Consider the following 21,139-nt stretch of genomic DNA (forward strand, 5'->3'; position numbering starts at 1 on the left):
GACCCATTATCAGCAACTATCACTCCTGTGTTCCACTGGCAGGTGTTAGCTAATCTAAGTTTATAAGGCTAATTGATCATTAGAAAACCCTTTTGCAATTATGTTAGCACATCTGAAAACTGTTGTTCTGATTAAAGAAGCAATAAAACTGTCCTTCTTTAGACTAGTTGAGTATCTGGAGCATCAGCATTTGTCGGTTCAATTACAAGCTCAAAATGGCCAGAAACAAAACTTTCTTCTGAAACTCGTCAGTCTATTCTTGTTCCATGCGAGAAATTGCCAAGAAACTCTCCGCTCTCTCCACTGGCTTCCAGTTGAAGCTCGCATCCGCTACAAGACCATGGTGATTGCCTACGGAGCTGTGAAGGGAACGGCACCTCCATACCTTCAGGCTCTGATCAGGCCCTACACCCAAACAAGGGCACTGCGTTCATCCACCTCTGGCCTGCTGGCCCCCCTACCTCCGAGGAAGCACAGTTCCCGCTCAGCCCAGTCAAAACTGTTCGCTGCTCTGGCACCCCAATGGTGGAACAAGCTCCCTCACGACGCCAGGACAGCGGAGTCAATCACCACCTTCCGGAGACACCTGAAACCCCACCTCTTTAAGGAATACCTAGGATAGGATAAAGTAATCCTTCTAACCCCCCCCCCCCCCCCCCCCCTTAAAAGATTTAGATGCACTATTGTAAAGTAGTTGTTCCACTGGATATCATAAGGTGAATGCACCAATTTGTAAGTCGCTCTGGATAAGAGCGTCTGCTAAATGACTTAAATGTAATGTAATGTAATGTAATAATCTCGTACAACGCTGTGTACTACTCCCTTCACAGAACAGCGCAAACTGTCTCTAACCAGAATAGAAAGAGGAGTGGGAGGCCCCGGTGCACAACTGAGCAAGAGGACAAGTACATTAGAGTGTCTAGTTTGAGAAACAGACGCCTCACGAGTCCTCAACTGGTAGCTTCATTAAATAGTACCCGCAAAACACCAGTCTCAACATCAACAGTGAAGAGGCGACTCCGGGATGCTGGCCTTCTAGGCAGAGTTCCTCTGTCCAGTGTCTGTGTTCTTTTGCCCATCTTAATCTTTTATTTTTATTGGCCAGTCTGAGATATTACTTTTTCTTTGCAACTCTGCCTAGAAGGCCAGCATCCCGGAGTCGCCTCTTCACTGTTGACGTTGAGACTGGTGTTTTGCGGGTACTATTTAATGAAGCTGCTAGTTGAGGACTTGTGAGGCGTCTCTATCTAACAACAAAAGAAAGACATCACAATGGTATTAGTCCATCGTCATTATGTGAGTACTTTTCAGTATGTGCTATGGAAATGCCCAGGGGTGGTTGAATTCTGGGGGAAAGTCAACTATGTCATCTCTGTACCTATAGATAAAATCCTGCCATTAGATCCAATAGTGATGTTGCTTTGTGATGACTCTGATTTGCACTTGTCAGAACGCCAAAGGAGAGTGTTGTTGGCCAAACCAAAGTGTGGTTGTACAAAAGTGGATTCCACCTCATCAGTTACCATTGCAACAATGGCTGCTCACATTTAAGGAAATTGTATTTTATGGAGCTAAGGGCCAAGGTGTCCACTCTGGACACGTGGGAAAAAGCAGCAGCAGACATTTCTGAACTCTTAGCCAACTCTTAACCTTTACATCCATGAATGTGTATCAATAATTTGTCACTATTTCTGAGGCTATATGATGTATTGTTCAACAGATTTACTATGTAATATTAATTTTTATCTCATGATTTATTTTACATGCTATCAGATTGCTGGTGGGGGGTGGGGATTTATTATATGAATCCTATGAATTGAAATAATAACTTAATGTAAATAATAAAAATACTTATTACCTTATTACCCCTTATTACCCCTTGAGCTGACAGGATGACTCAAGGGGTACATGGGCAATGGGCTGCTGGCCTGACAACACTGATGCACTTTTCAAGCAAAACCCATTTCCGGGAAATATTTTTGATGTATTTGGCTAGTAGACAGTCCACACAAGCAACTGCAACATCATAGAATAATCAGGTCATGACACAGGTCACATACCATTTATTGGACATTTAATTGAATATCATGAGTGCTGTGTACAACAAATGCTATACACAAAAATATATATAAATACATGGAACAATTTCAATGATTTTACTTAGTTACAGTTTATATAAGGAAATCAGTCAATTGAAGTAAATTCATTAGGCCCTAATCTATGGATTTCACACCTGGGAATCCATATATGCACCTGTTGGTCAAACATAACTTACATAACTGTCAAGAACCTTAGGGTTCTTGACACACAAAAAAATGCCCCCAAAAGGTACTTCCAAAAATCCTATCGGAGGCGGGGTTCATCGAGGAACCTCCTTAGTTCTTGGGGGGTTTCTTGCAAGAACTAACTGCCCAACTGAAACATTTGGATTTGAATTTGAGAAAACAGCAGGTGCAGGCACTTAACTGAACATTTTTAAGATCTCCTCAGTTTAAGGTATGACCTAAATTGATATTGTTTTATGATGATTCCATATATATTTTCATATTTGTGCAAATGGCTGTTGTTTTGCACTTTCCCCCTTTGAAAATTCTTTCGAAAACAAAACATTGACACAGTTCAATGGATGTCAAAAGGTTATTCGACAAACCATTAAAGGGTTATAGAGGTTCCCCCACAGTTTCAATTTGAAGAACCCCTAAAAGATCTTCCAGGAACCTTTTCTTTCTAGTGTGCATCCACCGATGTCGCACTTCCGCATCTGCGGTGAAAGGTGGCAGAGCTTGAGCAATGTTTGTCAGTCCATGACTACGTCCAAACCGTTTGGCCTACTATTATGACCGCTATATGGAAATATATGAATATTTCCTGAGCTTTCTTATATTGTCATAAAATAAGTTGTACTCATCCTTGAAAATGTCGTACTGGAGAGAAGAGGACCAAGGCGCAGCGAGACTGAATACTCATACTTTAATAGACTCCAGTAAGGCATCCACAGGAAAACAATAACACGACAATAACAGTCTGACTAGGCACACGGCTAAGCACAGAACAATTCCCCACAACCCCAAAGACAAACACACACACCTATATAGGACTTCCAATCAAAGGCAACTATACACACCTGCCTTCAATTGGAAGTCCATATCATCCACCCAACACAAACATGCCACGTCCTGACCCCAAAACTAAAACACTAGCTCCATCTGCTGGTCAGGACGTGACAGTACCCCACCCTCAAGGTGCAGACCCCGGAATGCACCTACCAACAAAAAAACCCAGCACAAAACCCATAAACAATAACCCTAAAACAATAAGGGAGGGAAGGGAGGGTGGCTGCCGTCACCGACGGCACTGTGCTACACCCTCCCTCCCCAACCCACCTATCCTGGAGGTGGCTCAGGTGCAGGGCGTGGACCTTGCTCCACCGTCGGCGTAGCCCACTTCGGTGGCGCTGCTAGCTGCGCCGGGCAGACGGGCCACTTGGGCTGACCCTGGCAGACGGACCACTCGTGCTGGGCCGGGGGACAGGAGGGCCCCTCGGGCTGGGCCGGGGGACAGGAGGGCCGGTCAGGGCAGTCTGGCCACTCCGGCAGGTCAGGGCAGTCTGGCCACTCCGGCAGGTCAGGGCAGTCTGGCCACTCCGGCAGGTCAGGGCAGTCTGGCCACTCCGGCAGGTCAGGGCAGTCTGGCCACTCCGGCAGGTCAGGGCAGTCTTGCCACTCCGGCAGGTCAGGGCAGTCTGGCCACTCCGGCAGGTCAGCGCAGTCTGGCCACTCCGGCAGTTCAGCGCAGTCTGGCCAATCCGGCAGTTCAGCGCAGTCTGGCCACTCCGGCAGTTCAGCGCAGTCTGACCTCTCTGGCGACTGTTGACTGGCGGGCAGCTCTGGTGACGACTGTTGACTGGCGGGCAGCTCTGGTGACGACTGTTGACTGGCGGGCAGCTCTGGTGACGACTGTTGACTGGCGGGCAGCTCTGGTGACGACTGTTGACTGGCGGGCAGCTCTGGCGACTGTTGACTGGCGGGCAGCTCTTGCCCCGTCAAACAGCCCTTGTGCCCCCCCCCCCCTAAAAAAATTATTGGGGGTGCCTCTCGGTCTCCCTTACCTCGCCAGCCTTCTTCCGCTGCTTGGTCCTTTGTTGGTGGGGAATTCTGTCATAAAATAAGTTGTACTCATCCTTGAAAATGTCGTACTGGAGAGAAGAGGACCAAGGCGCAGCGAGACTGTGAATACTCATACTTTAATAGACTCCAGTAAGGCATCCACAGGAAAACAATAACACGACAATAACAGTCTGACTAGGCACACGGCTAAGCACAGAACAATTCCCCACAACCCCAAAGACAAACACACACACCTATATAGGACTTCCAATCAAAGGCAACTATGCACACCTGCCTTCAATTGGAAGTCCCAATCATCCACCCAACATTTAACCAACACAAACATGCCACGTCCTGACCCCAAAACTAAAACACTAGCTCCATCTGCTGGTCAGGACGTGACATATATCTCCTAGATATAGGACAGACACCTTAAAACCTTATTCCTTATAGGTTCTTTTTACTGTCTTTTTTGCAACTTATGAATGTGTTATTCAATGTGTTTCTATGGGCTATAGTAGTCAAGGCCAAGATTTATATTTTATCAACATTGTTATTTTTTCTTTTTTGGGATACCTAAAGGGCTCCTAAAATGTTTTCTTCTTCAAATAGCTTAAATATCCATAGTATGACCATCTTAAAACAATTCCATATGTAAGCACATGACTGGGAATACAGATATCCAGGGTCACAGATACCTTTAAAAAAAAGTAGAGGTTGGATCAGAAAACCAGTCAGTATCTCGTGACCATCATTTGCCTCATGCACCGTGACACATCTCCTTCGCATAGAATTGATCAGGCTGTTGATTGTGGCCTGTGGAATGTTGTCCCACTCCTCTTCAAAGGCTGTGCGAAGTTTCTGGATATTGGGATATTTTCAGCTTTCCAAGAATTGTGTACAGATCCTTGCGTCATGGGGCCGTGCATTATCATGCTGAAACAATGAGGCGATGGTGGCGGATGAATGGTACGACAATGGGCCTCAGGATCTTGTCACCGTATCCCTGTGCATTCAAATAGCCATTGGTAAAATACAATTGTGTTCGTTGTCCATAGCTTATAACTGCCCATACCATAGTCCCACTGCCACCATGGGGCACTCTGTTCACAACATTGAGATCAGCAAACCGTTCGCCCACACTATGCCATACATGCTGTCTGCCATCTGCCCGGTACAGTTGAAACCGGGATTCATCTGTGAAGAGTGAACTTCTCCAGCATGTCAGTGGCCATCAAAGGTGAGCATTTGTCCACTGAAGTCGGTTACGATGCCGAACTGCAGTCAGGTCAAGACCCTGGTGAGGACGACGAGCACACAGATGAGCTTCATTGAGACGGTTTCTGACAGTTTGTGCAGAAATTCTTGGGTTGTGCAAACCCACAGTTTCATCAGTTGTTCGGGTGGCTGGTTTCAGACGATCCCGCAGGTGAAGAAGCCAGATGTGGAGGTCCTTGGTTGGCATAGTTACATTTGGTCTCCGGTTGTGAGGGTCGTTGGATGTACTGCCAAATTCTCTAAAACGACGTTGGAGGTGGCTTATGGTACATTGAATTCTTTGGCATCAGCTCTGGTGGACATTCCTGCAGTCAGCATGCCAATTGCATACTCCCTCAAAACTCGAGACATCTTTGCCATTGTGTTGTGTGACAAAACTGCACATTTTAGAGCGGCCTTTTATTGTCCCCAGCACAAGGTGCACCTGTGTAATGATCATGCTGTTTAATCAGCTTCTTGATATGCCACACCTGTCAGGTGGATGGATTATCTTGGCAAAGAAGAAATGCTCACTAACAGGGATGTATACAAATTTCTGCACAAAATTTGAGAGAAATAAGCTTTTTGTGCGTATTAAACATATTTTGTGATCATTTATTTCAGCTCATGAAACATGGGACCAACACTTTACATGCATTTATATTTTTGTTTAGTATATAATGCATGTTATATAAACACAAGGCTCCTCAAGAGGAAGAAGACACCTTTTCCTGAACAATACCAGATCCACCTTCTCTTGAGACACCCCCAAGTTGCTGTTGCTTAGTAATAGTGCTCGGAGCTATGATTAAAGTGAGCTTCAAAGCCCCAAGCACACTCATTAGTCACTGCTGGCAGAATAATGAATTCCAAAGAGGAAGCCGATTAAGAAAACCATCCTTTATATTCTTCAAGCTGAGAAGAATCGCCTTGGTCCAACTGTGTTCTTTTGAATGTATCTTTCTCTAAATGGACCTGGCCCGGCTGCAAAGGGTCACAGAGGCAGAAGTCTCTTTGAGGCTAAATGTCCACATTGGAAATCAACGTTTTGACCTTTCAGTCTAGCATCTGTTTTAGATGATATTGCCTGGGACCTGTCTGCTCACTCTGCCACCTCGTTCTCTCTCTCTCTCTCTCTCTCTCTCTCTCTCTCTATGTTAATGTCCAAAATGTTTCTTTAGAGATTACATTTGATTGTATGTGTCTTTTAAGTTCACATTAAAATAAATGGCTTTGAAATTCATTTGATCAAGTTAGCTGTTTAGGTATTACTATCCATTCCAGATAAATACATCAGGAGAATTCCACTAAAACCTCTTAGCATATCAAACAGAACCATATGCATAAACACTTTCCAACAGTCCAGGCATCAGACATGACTGGTAATAGGCCATGACCATTTCCATATTCAACACTGTTTTATAAGCGGTGTGACAAATGCAACATTGAAGTGTGTGTAGCTAATATCAACAGCCAAGATGGAGGCAGACTTATGGAAATAAGCGTATGGTGAGATCATGTGTTAATGCACAGTGGAAATGTTTCACACGTGTGTAGCCGCTCAGTGGAGGGGCTGACAGGAAGTCCGGTCCCTGATGAAGAGACGCCACTGGGTGATGCAGAGATGTGCTTCATTAACCCTGACCTTTAGAAAAACATTAGCTGGTAAACACAGAAAATAGTCTTGCTGAACTATCACTCAATATAATGCATACGTACATACACTGAGTGTACAAAACATTAAGAACACCTGCTATTTCCATGACAAACTGACCAGGTGAATCCAGGTGAAAGCTATGAACCCTTATTAATGTCACTTGTTAAATCTACTTCAATCAGTGTAGGTGAAGGGGAGGAAACAGGTTAAAGAAGGATATTTAAGCCTTGAGACAATTGAGACATTCTGTATGGTGGGCCATTAAAAGGGTGAATGAGGAAGATAAAAGATTTAAGTGCCTTTGAACCAAGGCACTAGTGATGGCTGGTTTCCATGTGTTTGATGCCATTCCATTCGCTCCGTTCCAGCCATTATTATGAGCCGTCTTCCCCTCAGCACCCTCCACCGCTTTGAATGGGAGTATTGTAGTTTTATTTTATTTAACCTTTTTTTAACTAGTCAAGTCAGTTAAGAACAAATTCTTATTTACAATGACGGCCAAACCCTAACCCGGACGACGCTAGGCCAATTATGCGCCGCCCTATGGAACACCCAATCACGGCTGGTTGTGATACAGCCTGGAATCGAACCTGGGTCTGTAGTGACGCCTCTAGCGCCGAGATGCAGTGCCTTATATGTTAGTAGGTGTCAGGCGCACCGGTTTGTGTCAGGAACTGCAATGCTGCTGGGTTTTTCATGCTCAACAGTTTCCTGTGTGTACCAAGAATGGTCCACCATCCAAAGGACATCCCACCCAACTTGACACAACTGTGGGAAGTATTGGAGTCAACATGGGCCAGCATACCTGTGGAATGCTTTCATCACCTTGCAGAGTCAATGCCCCAACGAATTGAAGCTGTTCTGAGGGCAGATGGGGTAGTAACTCAATGTTTGGTATGCTGAGTGTATCCTCACTCATCCACAGTGTAGTACTACGTCTCTAAAGTGTATGGTACACAAATAGTATTCAAGGCCATGTTGAGACGAACATCTAAACAAATAGATTGCTGCAATTTACATTTGTTTAACCATTTTTCTATAAAGCTCTGAGTGGGTTGCTGAGTCAAACATTTTAGACATTTCTCTGCCTTTATGACATTTGTATAATTGCAGAAAGCTTCCATGAAATCGAACATGAGACATAAAGAAGTAAACCATAAGCAAAAAACAAAGACTGTATTAACAAGATAAGAAATGTCAAAAATGTTTATTAGATTCAAGTACAGTACACTGAAATTGCAAATTTTCACCAGATGTAGCAGCTTTATGACTGGTATAGACTAACTAATAGGCACAAAACAATTACATAGAAATATCAATGACAAAATGTCATCTTGGTGGCCTTGTGACCATATTCAAAACCACTGAAGCAGTTAATTGACATGCTTTGTAAACAGATTCTACTCAGCTAAAATATACTGTCGAAACCGCAATAACAACTCATTCATTTGACTGGGCGAGAACAAATTGGATAAATGGTCAAACAAAACCTACATGGCAGTGAAGTCAGTGTCCACCAAGTCAGTCCAGTGATATTAGACCACAGAGCGATGCTCCCCACACACATACACAGCGCTGGGTCGGATACGTCGCTTTGTGTGGCCGGGCAGCTGAGGAAGAAACTTGAAATACTTGGGCATCAGGTCAAGGCAGGCGTCGCGGAACTTCTTGATCCGCCAGTAGTAAATGAGAGGGTTGAGGGCCGACTTGAGATAGCACAACAAAAGGAACCAGGTGCTGACTTCAAAGAAATTGGCCTTGTGGTAGAAGGGGCTGCTGAAGGTGGAAACCAGGCTGTAGGCGGTGAAGGGCGCCCAGCACACGGTGAACACCGAGAAGAGAATGAGGATGGTGGTGAAGGCACGCGTCTTGAAGCTCATGTCTATGTTCATCTCAAAGGGCCTCTGCAGGCTCATGAGGCCCAGCTTGCTGGCCTGACTCAGGCAGATGCTGTCCGGGTGGCTGTGGATGCGCACAGCGTTGTGCCGGATGGTGTTCAGGATCCCCATGAAGGTGTACAGCATGACCATGAAGGGGATGAAGAAGAAGGCCAGCATGAGGAGCAACACGTAGGCGTGGTAACCCGGCTCGCTGGTGTATCCGAACACACACTGTGGAGCTCTAGAGGGGATCTGGAGAGATGGGTGGCCTACAGCTAGTGGGAAAGAGAAACATAAGGAGACAGTCCAAGCAATGACTATGAGCACTTTGGCTCTGTGGGGACTCAATTTGTCCTGTTTCTGGACTATGATCAGGAACCGATCTATGCTTATTATAAGCAGGATGACCATGCCCTCTATGACAAAGAGCCAGAAGAACATGGCCGACACTCGGCAGAAGACATCCCCGAAGATCCAGTGTGTGGTCACCACAGTAACCAGGGCAAAGGGCATGTTCAGGACGGCCAGCATCATGTCTGCGAAGGCCAGGCTGGCCAACAGGATGTTGATGGCGGATCGCATGGCGGCGCGCTGGTAGACCATCAGGACCACCACCACATTCCCCAGGAAGGCCACCAACAGGATGGAGACCATGGCCATGCAGAAGAACACCTGGAGGGGCAGGCTGACGCCCTGAACACTCCCCTGGGCCTCGGCTGTTCGCGTGACTGTGTCCAGGTCCAGAGGTGAAAAGGAGGAGCCATATGAGCTGTTTTCCATGGACATGTCTTCCGTGTCAGGCTGGCCGTGGAGGAGGTGGTCAGAGAGGTTCAGCAGCCCTGCCGTGACGAGGCAGCAGAGGCTGGCTTTATTGGTCTCCCCTGCCTCCACAGGGGGAACGACAGTGGAGTAAACCATTCTTCCACGGGGGGTGCAGGCTCGGGTTTAGACATCGTTACTGGAGCTCTTCTCTTGCCAAACATGATGCCTTGGATGCTGTTCTTAGTCCATCTGAAGAAGCCAGCATCTTAGCATGGAGGAGAGATCCTGGGGAGACAGAAATGGAAATGGAGGCAAAACAGAAAGCGGGGACATTAGCAAGAGAACATAAACGTCAAATGCTATGTCTGTTTTTCCTTGATGATAATACCTTAAAATGGGTATTCTTTGTTTTAAAATGTTGCCTTTCTCAAAAGACAATATTGTGTATCAAATGAAATTTTGTCAAACTGAAACGTTTATATACAAATTGATCTGCATGTACAATGCCTTCGGAAAGTATTCAGACCCCTTGACTTTTTCCACATTTTGTTACGTTAGCCTTATTCTAAAATGGATGAAATATAAAAACAATCTCAGCAATCTACACACAATACCCCATAATGACCAAGCGAAAACAGGTTTTTAAATTTTTTTCAAATGTGTTAAAAATAAAAAAACAGAAATACCTTATTTACATAAGTATTCAGAATCTTTGCTATGAGACTCAAAATTGAGCTCAGGTGCATTTCCATTGATCATCCTTAAGATGTTTCTACAACTTCATCGGAGTCCACCTGTGGTAAATTCAATTAATTGGACATAATTTGGAAAGGCACACACCTGTCTATATAAAGGTCCCACAGTTGATGAAAACCTGCTCCAGAGCGCTCAGGACCTCAGACTGGGGCGAAGGTTCACCTTCCAACAGGACAACGACCCTAAGCACACAGCCAAGCCAACGCAGGAGTGGCTTCGGGACAAGACTCTGAACGTAATCATGCACAAGAAGACTCAAGGCAGTATGCAGTTGCAGTCTGGCTATTTACATGTAAGCCCGGTTACTACACTATTATAAGCATGCCAACACAACCAGGCTGTATCACATCTGGCCGTGATTGGGAGTCCCATAGGGCGGTGCACAATTGACCTAGCATCGTCTGGGTTTGTCCGAGGTAGGCCGTCATTGTAAATAAGAATTTGTTCTTAACTGACTTGCCTAGTTAAATAAAGGTTAAATTCAATTACATTTAAAAAACTGGCTTACCAATGCTCTCTATCGCCAAAATGTCCTAGCAATTTCATGAATTATTTGATCCGTGCCATGGAGAGATTTTTATTCCAAGTCAATGTTTTTCTGGGGACAACTCAAGACTTCAATAAAAAAGGCTTATCAGTAATATAAACATTGGATACTGTTATTTTAGACGGGCTGGTATCATTTACAATGGCTCCGTGGCAAACGTCAAACAGAAAATGTTGGACCCGGTTTTCCTATGAAAGATTAGGACTGGCGGTGTTAAAAGAGGCAGACTATAGGCAGTCTTATCCATGAATGTGATTTTGTCTTAGATTTCTGCAGCACTTTCAAATATGCTCTCTTCTCTCATTTCTAGGTTTAGTCACTCCATGTGGGTTGAACAGACAAAGCGATACAGGGGATTCAAAGCCTATTAAATAACTGTCAGTAAAAAATGTAAATTTGTTCAAATTTTTCTGTACACTGCCGGGAGGATATGATTGTGTGACGGCTGTTGCTAGTCTGAAACCTTGAGGCAAATTCTATCCATTTACCATGCCGCAGAACTATAATTATGACAAAGTTACCCCACCAGAGCAAAAGAGAGGGTAAAATGTTGTATTAATTAGATAAACAGGCTACCATAATAGAACAGGAACAAGTGTATTATTAGGCAATAATACACTGACTGGGGCATTGTGTGTTCCTCCTCTTACCTTGACAACAGGGTTAGAATACGCACGGCTAGATTATGATTAAAACAAAAAGGATAACGTGTGGATGTGTGCAAACAAGCCTCAGACTGAAATCTATGTCTGCCTTCTGACTTCTCACTGACACGGACTGATCTTAATGCTCTGCCCTCTCCTCTCACTAGGATGCTGTGACAGACACCGTTGATAGATAAAGTCGCACCAATTCTGCACTGTGTAGCAGTCTTGTATTCTAATTTGTACATCATTCCTGAAATGAAGTATATGGTCAATTTCCTCATTACAGGGTTTTCAGTTATCCAAAAGACAATCCTTCGTGCTAGATGAAAGGGCGCATCACGGCCTACAGTATCTGTTCCATTTTCATACAGAATGACTCAAAAGTAATTTGGCGGCTATACACAAAGATGACCCGTAAAAGCACCCTTTTAACCTATCACTTTTAAATAGAACATAAACATGAATTAGAACAGTATTCGTCCAAGCAGAGTCCCTATTCAGATATTCAGCATAATACAGTCATTTAAAAAAATGTGATGGAAGAGAAAGAAAAATACTAGAGGAACATGTTTTCCATTTCATGTACATATATCCACAGAAACCATAGTAACTGCTAAAAAGGATCTGCCTGGTACCTTGCAAGTCAATGATAACACTGCATGTTGAGTAGTTGTGGAACCTAGCAACAGGGACCTGCATCCAGCTAGTATTTCTATCTGGTCATTTTGTATCTCTTTCAAAAAGCTTTTGAGCCTTTTAATAACCACTACAAAATAAACTAGGTGTGTGTCATACTATTTTGAATGATTTAGTTGATGTATCATATAGTCTGTTTAGCCTTAGATGATTATTCACCTCGGTAACTAGCCTGAGACTACGGGAGAAAGTTGAAAAAGCAGTCAACAATGGAAATTGTTTTTCTCTTTTTGAGTGTAGGAATTGGAATTACACATTTGTTACTGAGCTGGATAATATTGTTCAGTTATCAAAAGGTGAAATAAAGCATAATAAAGCTGAGTAATTCTTAAGAGTAGCAAAGTTACAAATAATAGTAGCAGGGCTGCTGACTTTTGAAGAAAGCTTGGAGTAAAATTTTGCCTAGATGGCGTCTGGGTGTCCTCCCCTAGGAAAATTGTACTGTTTTACAAAGCTAATATCCTGCAATTGTACGTATTTGACTTAAGGCTTAAGACTATGACCAGGGTGAAAAAAAACACAGGTCAGGTGTATTCAGAATGCTTTGAACATTAATTTAACCCTCAAAATTGAGATTTATTTTAATTGTGGGGGGTGAAATCTTAGGTGGTTTGACACTTTATTCAGACACTAATGAAATTAGATGAGGAGATAGGCAAATGGGAGAAGCAGTGTGGAGGATGGAAGCAGGGATCCCTGTTGTCAGGTAGAATGTGTTGGGGAGTGTTACCACTACACCAATGCTCTGCACAGAAAATATTCATATTAATGGTTGATGTCAGTGGGTGACCAAATCATAGACTGCAGTCTCCTTGTCCATAGATTGCTTTCAAGGTAAGGACAAAAACATATAGTATTTTGTCATTTGGGTGAACCATCTCTTTAAAATAGGTCGGGAAGAAAATCTTGATTGCTCTCCAGGAGGGTTGACCACCTCTGATCTAGGTTTCCCATGTGCTGGGTGTTTAAAAATGTTATTTTTTATAACAATTAATTTCTCAAAATCACCCAACCTTCAAGGAAAATCCCAAATGCGTGAGAGTTGGCAGCTCTGCAGTAGCCCAGTTTAACATGGTAAGAGGTGTAGAAATTAGTTACTAGTGATTAAACTAAAACTATAGCCTACAGTCAGCCATTACAGCTGTAATTTTCAAATATTATGTGCCGGCCTATTTAAAGAATATCTCATCACTGGAAATTATTGATTGTGAGGGTATATCATTTCATAGCCTACACACTACTGGGTTGCAGGCATTGGGTCACTTAGTTGGGTTGTTTTCTTTAAAAATAGCAAGCTTGGGTTGTTAATACTGGGTTATTGATGTTGGGTTATTGAGATATGGCCCAGTGGGTCGGTTAATTCTCCCACCAAATCCAGATGATCAAAGTGATCTGGCAAGCTCGTGAATGAGAATTGTCGCAGCTGTTTAGCAAGTCTACTAGGCAGTCAGGGTTGCCATGTCTGCAATTTTCAATGCCTATTGAAATTACAAGTCAATCTTACAAATGTATAATGGTTTGTAGTCTTAACATCTGGCACATAATAACGGCACAATTGCCAGAAAATTGCCTAACATCAGTTTTTTTAAGTTTATATTTGAAATTATATTTTCTCTTGCAACACATTCAAACTCCTTTATTAGTCACATTAGCTCACAATAATTATTATTTAGATGGAAAACCGAATTTTGCTTCTTAAGTCGTTAGAAGTTCAATTGAGATTCCTTCTTAATTCACTCGATAACGTAATGGAAAAAGGGTTTATTGGCTAAATGTGGCAACTCCTCTCTTGCTGCAAAAAAAAAAAAAAAAAATTCTGCTAGTTTCAGGCCTTGTGGGCAGGTTGAGTAGTCATTGGCTACAAATTTAGCTTGACCTGCCAACCCTGGACAGATGGGAAAGGTGTTGTGCTTGACCAAAAACAGTGAGTAAAAAGCTAGCTAGCTAACATTACTAATTTTCATTCAGGAATAAAAAACCTAGCTATACTGACTTGCCTAGTTAAATAAAGGTTAAAAAAAAATGTTTAAACTCCCTTCCTTGACAACAGTTCTGCACTGATCCACAAAGCGCAAAGAGTATGAATTCCCTGACCTCTGTTGAGTCCATATCACCATAAATGCTGCATGGCCAATGCGGAAGTCGGCTTGACCATGCGCCCAGATGCACAATGCACTCCTCTCCAGAATGGGCTCTCTCCCGCAAATTTGTGCACATTCATTGTTTCATAATTTCATTGTGTTAATTGTTTGCATTTATATCAATTCCCCATTACATATCACTAGTAGTACATTTACCATTCATTCCTATAATTTCTCATCTACAATGTTTGTTACTTTGATTATGGTCATTTATTTTCATACATTCAACCTATGCTACACTTGTGAGAAACACATTTTGGTATATTTCATTCCATTTACGAGTTTTGTCAATTAGTCGTTGTCTTTTGTTTGGAGCGCTCCTGTCAATGTTGAGTAAGGACACACACGGATAGAAGTAGGCCTATAGGCTACCTGGCCTGTGAACAAATGTAGGCATATAAAATGTGCCCATTTGGGGATCTGATTAGTATTTCTAATTGATTTAACGCACCAACACTAATGACCTGTGGAGCTTCTCAAAGTAATGCTTTCTTCACCTAAAACAACAAGCAAACAACGTCTGTTTTTACATCCATTGAGAATTATGATAGTTCCTCAATGAATTTGGAAAATATTTCCAGATCTCTCCCTTTCGATAACCACTCAGCGTTAAAAGGGAAAAATGTAATGCTCTGATCCAGTGGAAATGTCATAAAATAGGCCTACCTGATTACTTATCAGTGCTTGACTTGGACTGAAATAGGTTCCGGTAGTTGGGTGCTGGTACTGTTTATATTTAGGTGCAGGAGCTACACAATACTTTTGAGCTAATATTCTATAAGAGGAACAGGAGCTCAAGCAGTAGAACATTTGAGGTGCTGGTACTCAGCTCCGTTGAGCTCCTGCCCAAGTTAAGCACTGCTTCTTATCCCTTGCGCAAATAGCCTACAGCTGTGTCTGTCCCGAGCTCACTCGTGAGGGAAACTCTGAGAGCCCATAATATTTTATACAATGTTGCAAGTTCGCTAGCGCATGCTTTGGGCCTGGACCCAGAATTTTGATTAACCACATGACAATGATGTTGAGATATGAAGATGTTATTATAAATGAATCGAAACTGTTTCACATTTTTTTATATGAAAACCATAACTGGCACGCAGATCGGTAGAAATGGTAAGATAAATTGGGATTCAACATGAGAAAGGTTGCCGACTCCTCGTGTGGCCTATTATCGGAAACTTCTGGAGAGTAATGGAGAATTGGGTCAGGTTAAGTTTTTTTAAATTCTGGTTATCTAGATCTCTGGCGCCCTCTTGAGGCATGTGTCTTATTTCTTCAAACCGTAAACTTAAAGCGTCAGACAAGCTCAATGAATATAAACTCAACAAAAAAAAGAAACGTCCCTTTTTCAGGACCCTGTCTTTCAAAGATAATTCGTAAAAATCCAAATAACTTCACAGATCTTCATTGTAAAGGGTTTAAACACTGTTTCCCATGCTTGTTCAATGAATCATAAACAATTAATGAACAAGCACCTGTGGAATGGTCGTTAAGACACTAACAGCTTACAGACGGTAGGCAATTATGGTCACGGTTATGAAAACTTAGGACTCTAAAGAGGCCTTTCTACTGACTCTGAAAAACACCAAAAGAAAGATGCCCAGGGTCCCTGCTCATCTGCGTGAACGTGCCTTAGGCATGGTGCAAGGAGGCATGAGGACTGCAGATGTGGCCAGGGCAATAAATTGCAATGTTCGTACTGTGAGACGCATAAGACAGCGCTACAGGGAGACAGGACGGACAGCTGATCGTCCTCACAGTGGCAGACCACATGTGTGGCAGTCCTCGCAGTGGCAGACCACAACAACACCTGCACAGGATCGGTACATCCGAACATCACACCTGCGGGACAGATACAGGATGGCAACAACAACTGCCCGAGTTACACCAGGAATGCACAATCCCTCCATCAGTGCTCAGACTGTCTGCAATAGGCTGAGAGAGGCTGGACTGAGGGCTTGTAGGCCTGTTGTAAGGCAGGTCCTCACCAGACATCACCGGCAACAACGTCGCCAATGGGCACAAACCCACTGTAGCTGGACCAGACAGGACTGGCAAAATGTGCTCTTCACTGACCAGTCGCGGTTTTGTCTCACAAGGGGTGATGGTCGGATTTTCGTTCATCGTCGAAGGAATGAGCGGTACACCGAGGCCTGTACTCTGGAGCGGGATCGATTTGGAGGTGGAGGATCCGTCATGGTCTGGGGCGGTGTGTCACAGCATCATCGGACTGGGCTTGTTGTCATTGCAGGCAATCTCAACGCTGTGCGTTACAGGGAAGACATCCTCCTCCCTCATGTGGTACCCTTTCTGCACGCTCATCCTGACATGACCCTCCAGCATGACAATGCCACCAGCCATACTGCTCGTTCTGTACATGATTTCCTGCAAGACAGGAATGTCAGTGTTCTGCCATGGCCAGCGAAGAGCCCAGATCTCAATCCAATTGAGCACATCTGGGACCTGTTGAATCGGATGGTGAGGGCTAGGGCCATTCCTCCCAGAAATTGCAGGTGCCTTGGTGGAAGAGTGGGGTAACATCTCACAGCAAGAACTGGCAAATCTGGTGCAGTCCATGAGGAGGAGATGCACTGCAGTACTTAATGCAGCTGGTGGCCACACCAGATACTGACTGTTACTTTTGATTTCGACCCCCCCCCCCCCCCCCCCCCCTGTTCAGGGACACATTTTTCAATTTCTGTTAGTCACATGTCTGTGGAACTTGTTCAGTTTATGTCTCAGTTGTTGATTCTTGTTATGTTCATACAAATATTTACACATGTTAAGTTTGCTGAAAATAAAGGCATTTGACAGTGAGAGGACGTTTCTTTTTTGCTGAGTTCAGTTGATTTTTTATTGTTTTTGTGTGTGTATACAGTGCATTCGGAAAGTATTCAGACCCCTTCATTTTGTCAACATTTTGTTACATTACAACCTTATTCCCCCCTTATCATTCTACACACAATACACCATAATGACAAAGCAAAATCTGTTTTTTAGACATTTAAAAAAGATATATATTTTAAAAAAATCTATATATATATATATATATATATATATATATATATATATATATATATATATATACCAAATTTACATAAGCATTCAGCCACTTTACTCAGTACTTTGTTGAAGCACCTTTGACAGCATTTACAGCCTTGAGTCTTCTTGGGTATGACGCTACAAGTTTCTCCCATTCTTCTCTGCAGATCCTTTCAAGCTCTGTCAGGTTGGGAGGGGAGTGTCGCTGTACAGCTATTTTCAGGTCTCTCCAGAGATGTTTGATCGGGTTCAAGTCTGGGCTCTGGCTGGGCCACTCAAGAACATTCAGAGACTTGTCCCTAAGCAATTCCTGCATTGTCTTGGCTGTGTGCTTAGGATTGTTGTCCTGTTGGAAGGTGAACCTTCGCCCCAGTCTGAGGTCCTGAGGATCCTTCTGTACTTTGCTCCGCTCATCTTTACTAGTCTCCCAGTCCCTGCCGCTGAAAAACATACCCACAGCATGCTGCTGCCATCACCATGCTTCACCATAGGGAAGGTATTGGCCAGGTGATAAGTGGTGCGTGGTTTCCTCCAGACATGACGCTTGGCATTCAGGCCAAAGAGTTCAATCTTGGTTTCATCAGACCAGAGAATCTTGAGTCTTAGGTACCTTTTGGCAAACTCCAAGTGGGCTGTCATGTGCCTTTTACTGAGGAGTGGATTCCGTCTGGCCACCTGATTGGTAGAGTGCTGCAGAGATGGTTGTCCTTCTGGAAGGTTATCCCATCTCCACAGAAGAACTCTGGAGCTCTGCCAGAGTGACCATCGTGTTCTTGGTCACCTCCCTGACCAAGGCCCTTCTCCCCCGATTTCTCAGTTTAGCCAGGCGGCCAGCTCTAGGAAGAGTCTTGATGGTTCTAAACTTCTTCCCTTTAAGAATGATGGAGGCCATTGTGTTCTTGGGGACCTTCAATGCTGCATACATTTTTTGGTACCCTTCCCCAGATCTGTGCCTCGACACAATCCTGTCTCTGAGCTCTATGGACAATTCCTTCGACCTCATGGCTTGGTTTTTGCTCTGACATGCACTGTCAACTGTGGGACCTTATATAGACAGCTGTGTGCCTTTCCAAATAATGTCCAATCAATTGAATTTACCACAGGTGGACTCCAATCAAGTTGTAGAAACATCTCAGGGATGATTAATGGAAACAAGATGTACCTGAGCTCAATTTCGAGTCTTATAGGAAATGGCTGAATACTTATGTAAATAAGGTATTCATGCTTTTGTTTGTGATACATTTACAAAAAATTCAAAAAACCTGTTTTCACTTTGTCATTTTGGAGTATTGTGTGTAAATTCATGAGGAAAAAATTATTTCATACATTTTATAATAAGGCTGCATTGTAACAAAATGTGGAAAAAGTAAAGTGGTCTGAATACTTTCCGAATGCACTGCACAAAAAAAAAGAATGGGTTAAAATGAACCCAATGTCGGTTATTTGGTAACTCAGCACTGGGTAAATATTGGACAAAACACACACTGGAATACTTTGACCCAGCCAGCTGGGTTGCGTGAATAACCCATGTTGGGATGTTTTATTTACCCCAAAAATGTGGTTATTATGACACAGCAGTGGGTTGCTTTTTACTCTTTTGCTGGGTTATTGTTATATATGTATTTTTGACCCAGCAATGCATTATTTCTTACTTTATTGCTGGGATATTTTTTTTACCTTCTCTATTACAGAATCTGTTTTTCCATTCCACAATTGTCTAGTGTTTGTGATCGCATGCCCACTGGAACCGATTCTTCTTGTTTTTAGCTGATAGGAGTGGAACACGGTGTGGTCGTCTGCTGCAATCACCCATCTGGGACAAGGACCGTTATTTGCCAGTTTGTGGCCCGCCTGTTAGCTTGCACGATTCTTGACATTCTCCTTCGACCTTTCATCAAAGAGATGTTTTCGCCCACAGGACTGCCGTTGACTGGATGTTTATGTTTGTCGCACCATTCTCGGTAAACCCTAGACACCGTTGTACGTAGAAAGCCCAGGAGGCCGGCAGTTTCTGAAATACTGGAACCGGCGCACTTGCCACAGACGATCACACCACGCTCAAAGTCGCTTACGTTACCACATGACTCACTGTCTGTAAGGGTGAACCATTTTCTTGAACGGGTTAGTGTACTTAATAAACTGGCCACTGAGTTTATATCCCAACGTTGGGATAGCTACCACTGTTATAATATGTTCATAATAATGTTATACATTTTATATTTGAATAAAATGTGCAATGTACAAACTTAACATGATCAACAGGAATGACATTTACTCTCACATGTGGCCAAAAATAAGTATCTGGATTACATTAAAAAAGACCCAGCATGAAAGTGAATAAAAACCCAACTGATGGTAAAATTAAGCCTTGGGCTATCCCTACAAGCCCCAAGTCTCTTTACTTACAAATTAACCCATGTTTGTGTAATTCCAACAACCCAACTGGCTGGATCAAAATAGCCCAGCGCTGGGTTACCAAATAACCCAAATTGGGTTGTTTTTAACCCAGCATTGTTTTGAGTGTAGGCCTATTTATTTTGATATTTTTGATAGCATTATTATTATACTGTGGAATTAAATGTAAGATCAAATGCTTGTTTGATGAGAACCTAAGATTAGTTTAATCAAACAAGCAGAATTGTTTGAAAATATGTTTACGTAAAACCACTTTTCAGGGAGTATATTGTTTGTTACAGCAGAATCCTCAAGTGAAATTACCGTTTTGCTTCCAGGTTGACATCGTTGGGTTTCAGTAGACAGACAATTCCTCGCAGCTCATTTCAGTCTTTCAGTTGATCCAATTCGCTGTCCAGATGCTTTTTGTAATTCCTCGAAATCACAACTAGATATACTGTATTAATCTCTCATTGCACGCGAATTAATAAATCTAATCAAATAACATTATTTACAGTGAGAAAAACGAGCAATGCCACCTACACAATTCAACAAAAGCGGTAAGTAAAATGTAGTTCCGCGTATCATTCTGTCTTTGTTTTGCAGGGAATCGGTTCAACGACAAAAGATAACACCGCTAGATTGGTTTACAAGTCAAAATCATGACTCAAAGAGGCATTAAACAATTTCATTGTCAGTCATTTCATTTTCTTTCCAACCCTCATCTTTCTGTTATCCTGAGAATGATAATTTCGTCTTCCACTATTCGTGGTTCACGGTATAATATTCCATCTCTGTTACGAACTACGATCACTGTCCGTATACTGGTTAACTGACAGTCCCATCATCCAATAGTATGGACAGCTCGGGTAGGGTCCTTTGTTAGGACACACCCATTATCTAGAGCTCCAATTGAAATGGACAAATGGCCATAAAGAGGCGTAGCGTTGTGGTTCAAGAACTAGGCCTACAGGGCACGTGCATATAAGCGTTGTATTGTCACATTGTATACAATCAAGCACCGAGATAAATACAATATTTCAAGGTTCCATAAAGTATAGGGGTTGGTCGTTAGATGTTCTTAATATTACATATTTTGTGCATGTAATAGATAGCCTGAATCCCCTTCTTTCCATTTTTGGACATAAATTAATTATATACAGTGGCAGGAAAAAGTATGTCAACCCTTTGGAATTACTTGGATTTCTGCATAAATTTGTCATACAATGTGATCTTATCTTCATCTAAGTCACA

The 21,139-nt window shown here is 42.9% G+C and overlaps 1 protein-coding gene across 2 annotated transcripts; it reads right to left on the bottom strand.

Annotated features, from left to right (window-relative positions):
* Positions 1–8,212: 8,212 nt before the first annotated feature.
* LOC106607724 (putative G-protein coupled receptor 63) lies at positions 8,213–20,716 on the bottom strand. Of its 2 annotated transcripts, none has more exons than XM_014204991.3 (2): positions 20,210–20,716; positions 8,213–9,947 (listed from the first exon to the last, which is right to left on the bottom strand). In XM_014204991.3, exon 2 carries the CDS (start codon positions 9,816–9,818, stop codon positions 8,556–8,558), a length of 1,263 nt encoding a protein of 420 aa, XP_014060466.1. In that variant the 5' UTR covers positions 9,819–9,947; positions 20,210–20,716; the 3' UTR covers positions 8,213–8,555. The 2 variants fall into 2 exon arrangements, with proteins under 2 accessions (XP_014060466.1, XP_082832926.1); XM_082976800.1 differs by lacking the exon at positions 20,210–20,716 and adding an exon at positions 10,503–10,654.
* Between the last annotated feature and the right edge of the window lie 423 nt (positions 20,717–21,139).

This window comes from Salmo salar, chromosome 06, assembly GCF_965601325.2.
Source record: "Salmo salar chromosome 06, fSalSal1, whole genome shotgun sequence".
NCBI lineage: Eukaryota > Metazoa > Chordata > Actinopteri > Salmoniformes > Salmonidae > Salmo > Salmo salar.

Excerpts from the sequence above, each read along its gene's own strand:
- LOC106607724 (XM_014204991.3), bottom strand. The coding sequence starts at position 9,818 with ATGGTTTACTCCACTGTCGTTCCCCCTGTGGAGGCAGGGGAGACCAAT.